At 41.6% G+C, this 9289-nt stretch overlaps 1 protein-coding gene and 1 long non-coding RNA gene across 2 annotated transcripts in view; one reads left to right on the top strand and one right to left on the bottom strand.

The window, feature by feature from the left end:
* The first annotated feature begins 6019 nt into the window (after positions 1-6019).
* Positions 6020-9289, top strand: part of esyt3 (extended synaptotagmin-like protein 3) — a 13342-nt gene continuing 10072 nt past the window's right edge. The window contains exons 1-9 of the mRNA XM_085434664.1: positions 6020-6618; positions 7310-7351; positions 7664-7798; positions 7911-7987; positions 8086-8155; positions 8241-8330; positions 8412-8467; positions 8578-8698; positions 8900-9076. Of these exons, the coding sequence (XP_085290790.1) occupies positions 6271-6618; positions 7310-7351; positions 7664-7798; positions 7911-7987; positions 8086-8155; positions 8241-8330; positions 8412-8467; positions 8578-8698; positions 8900-9076 (1116 nt within the window). The 5' untranslated portion in view covers positions 6020-6270. The remainder of the gene's footprint in view (positions 6619-7309; positions 7352-7663; positions 7799-7910; positions 7988-8085; positions 8156-8240; positions 8331-8411; positions 8468-8577; positions 8699-8899; positions 9077-9289) is intronic.
* Positions 8975-9289, bottom strand: part of LOC146691297 (uncharacterized) — a 26211-nt gene continuing 25896 nt past the window's right edge. The window contains exon 3 of the long non-coding RNA XR_014915568.1: positions 8975-9289. This exon is cut by the window's right edge and continues 296 nt beyond it. This is a non-coding gene — a long non-coding RNA (uncharacterized LOC146691297).

Here is a 9289-nt window from a genome sequence, read left to right as displayed (position 1 = left end):
CCAAAACATACTTGTTTTAAAGGCCACTGACATTTTTTTTATTCTTGTCTTTTAGGACAGACTTTCCATTCTACTAATGAATGTTATCTTGTTTCAGGATACATAATACCTCCCATTATCCAAAGACACATCTGCTTATCTGTATCTTTTGCCCATTTCTCCTCTTCTTTTCTCTTTTTTTCTAAACTGAGGACCTGATGGCTTTGACCTTTTCTTGTCCATCTTCCATCAGTAATACCATCAGTAGTTTTGTTAATCACGATTATTGCGATTGAAATTTTTAAAGCAATCAACCCATCTGGAGCGCAGAATGGACAATCTTTGGACAAACTGCCCGAAATGTGTTGACAGAGACATTTCAGGGATTTTGAGTCATTCTGCACTCCAGATGGATAAATTGCATTAAAAATTTTAATCGCCTTTTTTGTGATGATTAACGTTGACAGTTTATTGGTTTTTATTTTGTTTTATTTTGCGAGCTGGTTAATAGATGCCACTCCAGTGGCATCTACTGAGGTGGACAGAGAATCCCCCGCTGCCCCGCCCCACCCCTCTCCTCGCTGTGTTTGGCAAGCACCAGGCGCCTTTACTCCCCGCAAATGGGCAATAGAAAACCGACTGGTGCACATGCAATCCCAGAAATACGCTGGCATAATGTCGGGGCAGCATGGGTGCGAGCAACTTTTTTTTTTTTGCAGATGCCATAATGTTGCCCCCGGCACGACAGTGCCACCCTGGGCAACTACCCATGTCGCCCGTATCTAAAAAACGCTACTGATAACAAATGATCTGTCTTCTTCTGGCATCCATCCTGAAGTGCAACCTCTCCATCCACATTCGCTCACTCCTGTCGACCTGAACATTACCGTACCTGAGTTTATTTTATTGTTGCGTTTAAGGTTGGGGTTTTTTTTTGTTGTTTTTTTTTTAATTATGACTTTATAAAGGCAAGTGAATACTGTCAAGAATGCTGAGGCTGGACTCACAAGCAGGACTCAAACATTGCAGTTAAACAGGGGTTTATTTACACATCAGTGAAATAATGTACATATATACAGTAATGGGAAAAAGGAGTCCGAGGTTCCAAGGAGGGGACTCTTTTTCGCTTCTATCTGCTCACTCCAATACCGTAAGCACACTGACTCACACTAATTCGGGTCGGGTCCAGAAAACACAGGCGCTGGTCTAGGGTTGTACAGGTGGGTCAATGCTCCAGCAAGGGACAGAACTCCAACCAGGCCTTAAATCCCATAGGGTCTCATCAACAGCTGCAGGTGAGTGTGTCGGCGGAGGTCAGCAACCCCAGGAACAAAGAGGCCACACTAGTAATAGCACTCCAGGGTGGTCATAGATGACCCCTGACAGTTACAAGAAAAGAGTTTACTTTTGTGTTTTTGACTGAGGTTGTTTACAGTTATATGATTAAAAACACTGTAATGTCAAAAATGAAATCAATGAGCAGCTCATTTGGAAAGACCTGTGTTTTTGTACTCTAAATATTTATATTAAATATTTATACCATTGTTATACCATCACAACAGTAGAGGGAGACAGAGATAAACATTTTTTTCACTCATGATTTACCAGCTCCAGAAACAACTAGCTTCAAAATTTATATAGACTGTTCAGTGGGCTTCAGTGTGTTTGACTCTCAGTACAAAAAAAGCTTGACACATGTTAAAAAAAATGTTACATCTGTAAATTTTACATGGAGAAAAAATAGTTAATAAATTATTGTTGATTTTATTATTCGTTGATTTTGACTATCCACTGTTGCCCGTCTCGCTCCTTCTCATCATCTTCACTCAAACTTTGTGACATTAGCAAAAGGTAAATGTAACAGTTAAACAGAATTTACAACCCAATAAAAGGCTGTCACGATACAATGTGAGGTCCCAAGATGCAGACCAGAGGCAGGTGAAAGGTTAACTAAGGGCAAGGCCTTTATTGACCTGATATAATAACCACATAAGAGATAAACACATACAAATTAAACTGAAAAACAAATGAAAACTATCAAACTCATTAGAAAGTTGCTACACTAGGGGAGAACACCACGAACCAGAATAACACCAGGGAACTGAACAGTACGCTCTGACAAAGGACAGACTGAGACAATGTAGACACAGGGCGGTGAATTGTGGAAGTGGAGACACAAGTGAAACACTGTGGGAGCAAATCATGAACAATGAGATATGGGAAGTAAACTCAACACAATGCACAGACAAGAGGATGTTGAAACTGAGACTGCAATGCTGACTAAGACATGCAGCAGGGCTCGCAAAATTTCAAAATCCCTGGTAGCCCTTCGGGCAGGGACGCTTCAGTTTTTGGTAGCCCAAAATAAATTTAAGTAGCCCAAATAAAAAAGAGAGCAATTTTTTGATTGATGTTTTGTTTCCTGTTTTGTTTCCATTACAATATTATACATTAAAGTATAATATTGTAATGGAAACAAAACATTAATCAAAAAATTATTGAAACACAAATTACAACATTGTATAAAAATTACAATCATCAACTCAAATATTTGGTTCTAATTGAACAGAAATTTCTATGAACTTGTAAGAACTGTAGAACATGAATCAGTCTGTGTCAGATCCTGAATATGAAATTTCCACTGAAGTCACGGGTAAGAGGCAAGTGGAACCAAGATCGAGGCCATTTGCTTTTTGAAGTTTGCAAAGACTGCTAAATTTTGCCAGAGGTAGTTCACTCTTTGCAACATAGTAGCTGTTCTAAACAGATTTTTCAGGTTTATTTTTAGTATGTTATTTGCAATTGGTGTTTGTTCTGGGAAAGATATTGCAGACTGAGCAATAATGCATTTCTTGCATTTCTCATGGGTTCTAATGGGGGCCTTTCTTAAAATGACTGGTCCCAGTAACAAAGGCGCTTGTCGACTCAGAAATCGAGGGAAAACCAACAACACACCCGGCAGAACATTAGGCCTATGTTATTTGCACGGGTGCACATAAGTGGTCCGCATGTGCGCATTCCCTGTCAAAATAAAAGACGCGCACCAGATAAGAAGTTTATATGGACGTTTGCGTCCATATAAAAAGCACTGTTTTTGTCCGCTAGAGTGGGATTTTCACGGCACATTCTGCATCACATCTCTGTGTGTTCATCATTTGTTTGAAGCCAGCTCACCTCCTGCAACCAGTTTTCCGAGAATACACGCTTCTTTTGTGGTTCTGACTCCTGACATTTCTTTGGAGGTAGAGGAACACCAAAGTAATTGCTTAAAGGAGCTTCTTCGACATCTTTAAGAGTTCTAAACAAATGTCTGTCCTCCTCCAGAAAATCTTATGTAAGCAAACAAGCGTTGCAACTTCTTATCTTGTGCACGTTTTTTATTTTGACAGCGAATGCGCACCTGCGGACCACTTATGTGCAGCCCTGGTTATTTAGCTCGTCATATTGCAGCCACAGAAATTCTTTTGTCCATGAAACCATAAAGCTGCACTTTCTTTTTGCCTTATAGTCTGATTTGTCATAACTTTTCCGTTTTGTGGTAAGCTTTTCTTTGGCTGTCACTTCTTCACCCTGACCTGTCTTATTTGGCTCAGCAGAACTGAAATATATATCCTGCTGCTTTTACACACGCACTCACATAAGCTCAGCGATTCTCTGCGCGATCAACCTCTCACATGTTTAAGCTGCGGGAGATTTCACTTGTCATGTTTGCATAGTAAGCTAACGATTAATAAGACGATGTCAGAGGAATTGGTGCACAAATTTTCATCACTCACCAATCAGTACTGTCGCTCTCTATTCACAGTTCGCACGATTGCAAAGTGAAAGCAAAAAACAAGCGCAAATTCAAACGCGATTGCAATACGTCACATATTGACAGTGGCTCACCGATGCCAATGACATAATTACCCAGCTACATTTCCGAAAGAATGCAAAAGCATTGACATATATTTCCTTTCTACGATAGCCCGACGGGCAGGGCAGAGAAAGATTTTGGTAGCCCGACTGGAAAAATCGCTAGCCCCGGGACGTCGGGCTAGCGATTTTGCGAGCCCTGTGCAGACTTGACACAGTGAAAGAAGATACAAGATACACATGGAGACAGAACACAGATCTGACTGAGAAAACACAGGGATCAAAAAAGATAATAACTAAATATTATGAAACCAGGAAGAAGAACAGGAATAGAGATTATAAAGGATATAATAAATGCTAAAGGGAATTATCACTTTTATCAATATACAAATTGAGCAACACTTTTTACATAACAGGAACAATGACCCTGTGTTATCAAAACAGTTTGCACTTTTCCTGGCTGACATTTCAGGCAGGAAAAGTGCAAACTTTTCCTGCCTGAAAAGGAAAAGTTTGCACCACTGAAATATCTACACCACATTTCAGTGGTGTAGATATTTAAAATCTACACCACTGAAATGTGCCATTAAATTACTTAAAAATTGCCTAAACTTGACTATGACTCAGTCGCCTTCTTTCAGAAGAAAGCATTGAGGTGAAGGAGAAAGCGACAGGATGAAAACAGGATGCTGACCTCTCCAAACGGCCTCTCAGTTCTGTAGCGAAGTTTGTTTCCCCCTCCTCGAACAGCACTGCTCAAGAGTCCTGCCCAATCTAAGCCAACATCATTTATAGGGGAAAAATTGAAAGTAATAAGAGCACACAGCACTAACCTACTTGTACTGGTAAGCAGTTAAAATCTTATAAACGTTATGAAATGAGTTTTTGTTTATCCACTTTAAATTAAATTTTTTTGTTATACAATACATATACCTAATTACATTTTATATTTCTTACATAAGAAGGAGCTTGAAGACGTAGTCGACCATCAACTTGGCAGTTTTCCGCGGCAGTGGGGAGTTTCTTCAGGGCAATGAAGTGGGCAGCTTTAGAGAATCTGTTGATGTTAGAAAGCACCACCGTTTTACCTGAGGAGTTTGGAAGTCTGGTGACAAAATCCAGTGCAATGTGAGACCAGGGCCAAGAGGGTATGAACAGTGGTTGCCGCAGTCCAGATGGTCGCTGGGTGCGGGTCTTACTCCGGGCGCAGGGTCCGCAGGCAGCCACATACTCTTGAACATCACGCTCCAGGGACTCCCACCAAAAGTGGCGCTTGATCACGGCAGTGGTACGGGCAGTTCCAGGGTGACAGGAGATCACCACCTGATCACTGTAGCACGAGCAGCCGAAGGAACGTACTGACATCCAGCAGGCCCTGTTCCTGGGTCAGGTTCATCCTGGAGGGCCTGTCGGATGGTCTCTTCAATTCCCCACGACAGAAACGCCACTTGACAAGCCGCGGGCAGCACTGAAGCATGTACGGTCTGGTCTGTGTCTGGAGCAAATTTCCGGGAAAGAGCATCAGCTTTAGCGTTTTTATGACCTGGGTGGAAAGAGAGGGAGAAGTTGAAACGGTCGAAAAACAGAGACCATCGGTTTGGCAGGTGTTAAGCAGTTTCGCTGTTCTGAGGTAAATGAGGTTCTTATGATCAGTGAAATAACGAACGGGTGCTCTGCTCCCTCCAGAAGGTGGCGACATTCCTCCAAGGCCAACTTAAATCAGAGTCTCTGGTGTCGCCTGCACTCTGGCGCTGTCTGCAGCACACAGTGAGTCACCGCACTATTATATCTGGATTTCTGCTGCGCTGTTCGCCAAAGACTGAAAGAGTGCACGCCATTTGAAAATGATTTTTCTTTATGTGTGCGCGCGTGCGCAAAAGCCACGCTTATGTTTTTTTTTCTTGTTTATTGTTAGGGTGGAGTTTTAGTTTTAGTTTTTTTAATTGTCAGACAGAATCATGGGTTTCAGGCTGGAAATCAAAGGGTTGATGCTAAGTGTTGTCAGTGTGTCTTCAGGGGGAGAAAGTGATGATTGGAACAGCCTTCAGTGGAGATGTAGGTGAAAGGAACAGAGGTCAAATTTGGCAGAACAGATGGAAGTGGGTTTTGCTAAAAGGATGAAAATGGCTGTGGCCATCAAGTAAAGTCAAAAATAGAATATATGGCTCCACAGTTATTGTTTGGGTGGAGTTTTATTTTTATTTTTTTTAATTAAGCTGACTGTATTCCCCACCCATGGGCGCAGGTGTGTCTACCTGCCATGGGAAGTTTCGAACGCGGAAGTTTGTAGGACTGTCATGGTTGCAGGGAGAGTGCGGCGGACTGGTTTAGCTGCTCTGTAAAACGAAATACGCAAAACAGCATCTTGTTCGGGCGCTGCGCCTACACAGGTTTTCTGGACTTCCCGACCCGAGTCGTCAGCCGTACAACGACCCAATGGCATCTCCCGGACCGGGGAGTACCACCGGCCCGGTGCAGGGAGCGGGGCTCGGGGAGAGCCCGTCGATGAGCACTGAGAAACTGAGCTCCTCGGCTGTCAATCGCATGTTAATGGAGTTTCTGATTTACTGCGGGAGAGCCGTGTTCATCTTCTACCCCGTATACCTGACGGGTTACCTGGGCCTCAGCATTAGCTGGGTGCTGCTGTGCATGTTTGTGCTTACTTGGTGGAAGAAAAATCGCCAGTGGAAGGACGCCCGGATCGGATCGGCTATTGATTTTGTGGACAATGAAAAGCACACGATCAACACCGAGCTGAAAGGTTCCCTACAAATGGCATCTTGGGTAGGTTATGTGTAAATATGTGTACAGTAAGAAACTGTCGCTCTGCGTCTGTTTTGCTTTAGAGCACTTCAGCAGCCTGGCAGCAAAGCCTTTCAGGTCAGCAGCTCTCCAGTCATGGTAGAAAAAGCTACCATGTCATTTATTTGTTTAAAACTGTAGGAAATAGTATCGTTCTCTCTTGCACTGTTTTGCATAACAAGACACACTCAGGCTGGTCCATTTTTTTATTGCACCACACTCACCCAAAAGAGTGACTCATGGCACGCAACAAGGGTTAGGACAGACAATGAAAGAGGTTTCTTCTAATGTTACAGGAGTTCAGCACGCACAGTGGCTGTGAAACCAGGTCAGATTTTACTGATGGCTGTAGTTCGTGTCTGACAGGCTTATCTGTTCGTGTGTCCATGACCATGAAACTTGCTGATGACAGAGCCCCTGATGACAATTAAATCAAAGTCTCAGTTCATGCAAGACATATTTTAAATACAGCACACCCGAATTCTCCTTTTAAAGCAGTTGGATGAGTTCATTTTAAATGAATTATATTTGCATGACTAATTCTATAATTGTATTGTATAATTAATAAGTAATTCATCTTCTGCACTCTTCATGTCAGCATGTTGTGCAGACAGTTTCAACGGAGATTATGTTTACAAAACCACTTCTAACTTTAATCTATTTTTTCCTAAAGGTGAATTTCACTGATGTGGAGAAGGCTCAGTGGCTTAACAAGGTATAGTACTGAAGTTCACTTACTCGACCTCATCTGAGCTTTATGAGGTATGACACCAAGTATGTGTCCCATCAACACTCTGGGGGGGTTCATTGATAAATTAGCTGAAAGCAGACTGAATGAGTGACGATCTTTCATTTAATTACTGTTAAAAGAAATCGTATTAATTGGCTGTGACTTTGAAATGATAAACAAAAGTTTAATACTATATGCCTTTTCGAGTTCACCTAATTTAAAAGTACACTGTAAGTACGATTCCATTTACTGTTTGATCAAGGTGTTTCCACATGGTGTTTTTTGTTATGTGTTCAGGTGTTGGAGCAGGCGTGGCCCTTCTTTGGGATCTACATGGAGAAGTTATTAAGAGAAAACATCCAGAAGTCTGTCAGGACCTGCAGTACTGCACTCAAAGCATTTACTTTTACCAAGATCCATTTTGGACACGTAGTGAGTTGCTGTGATTTATGCACCATTCCTTTTTGTACTGCTTCAAGTCCACTTTAATATGCAATGAGTTTTGTGACTGAGTGAGTTTCTTTAAATGCTTCTTTATTTTCAGCCTCTCAAGATCACTGGAATAAGAGCCTACACACATGAAGTGGAACATAGGGAAGTGATTCTGGACATGAACTTAAGGTCGGTCAAATACATTTTTAAAATGTAAATTCCAAGTAGTCTGCATGTTGTTTTCTCTTGCTATCATTTATGTCTGACCAGCTCAGTTCACTCTGCAGTTATTCTGGTGATGTGGACATCGATGCTCAGGTGAACTCAGCAATCACAGCTGGTGTGAAAGGACTTAAAGTGAGCATCTCATTTTTCTGTCTTCTCTCTTTCTATCTGCGTCATGTTCTTACTGTTCTTCTAAAACTTTCTTTAAATCTTCCAGCTCCATGGGATGATGAGAGTTGTTTTAGAGCCTCTTATTGGTCAAGCACCTCTGGTGGGAGGAGTCACTTTTTTCTTCATTCGCCGCCCTGTAAGTGGCCATAGATTTTAATCCGTTATGTGATTAACATTGCTTAAATCTCCAATTGATCTCCAATTGATTTTTTTTCAGACACTGGAAATAAACTGGACTGGCATGACAAATGTTCTGGACAGCCCTGCTTTTGGGTAAGAAAATCCCAGCGGTGCTTTTAAATTGAATCATTCTCTTGTTGTCTCTTTAGGGTCATCCAGACTTTTTGATATTTATTTGTCTCACTCCATCTTTTGCCTTACAGTTCACTGTCAGAGGAGACTATCGTAGACATCATTGCTTCTCTCATGGTGTTGCCCAACCGCATGTGTATTCCCCTCATAGACCAGGTCAAAATGGACCAAATGAGGTTTCCACTTCCTCGTGTAAGTACCATCACATTTCCAATTCACACATTTAGCTTCACCTTATAACCAGCAGCTACTTGGATTTTTTTGAGTAAGCACAGTGAATTTTAAGACAACATACGTTGTATATGTATACTTTTTGCTCTTTTAACCTATTTTTACTTGTTAATTATACAAAGATTCTATCATTAATATGAATCATGTGCTTTTTCTTCCTAGGGGGTGGTGAGGGTCCACTTGCTGGAGGCAAGAGATCTGGTGGCTAAGGATACATACATGATGGGTTTAGTGAAAGGCAAATCAGACCCCTATGCCACACTCAGAGTGGGCAACATACACTTCAAAAGCAAGACCATCAAAGAGAATTTGCACCCAAAATGGAATGAAGTGTATGAGGTAGGCTAACACAAACACACTTCAGTGACACGCACTTTGATTTCAGTAATGGGATTACTATTTGATTCTGCTGTTTTTGTCCCTCTTTTAATTCTCAGACAAAATTGATTTCAGGTCGAATCAGCTAGTTTTTAGAACGATTTCTGCACAACCGTCTCTGATCTGCCTAAAACATTTTGAACTTATATAATGAAAGCTGTGAAAGTTTTGCTT

The sequence above is a fragment of the Copadichromis virginalis genome, linkage group LG16 (assembly GCF_057382275.1).
Source record: "Copadichromis virginalis isolate Kocher_CV1m ecotype Utaka linkage group LG16, C_Virginalis_male_GT1.1, whole genome shotgun sequence".
Lineage (NCBI taxonomy): Eukaryota > Metazoa > Chordata > Actinopteri > Cichliformes > Cichlidae > Copadichromis > Copadichromis virginalis.
This window is presented reverse-complemented; position numbering and strand designations above follow the sequence as displayed.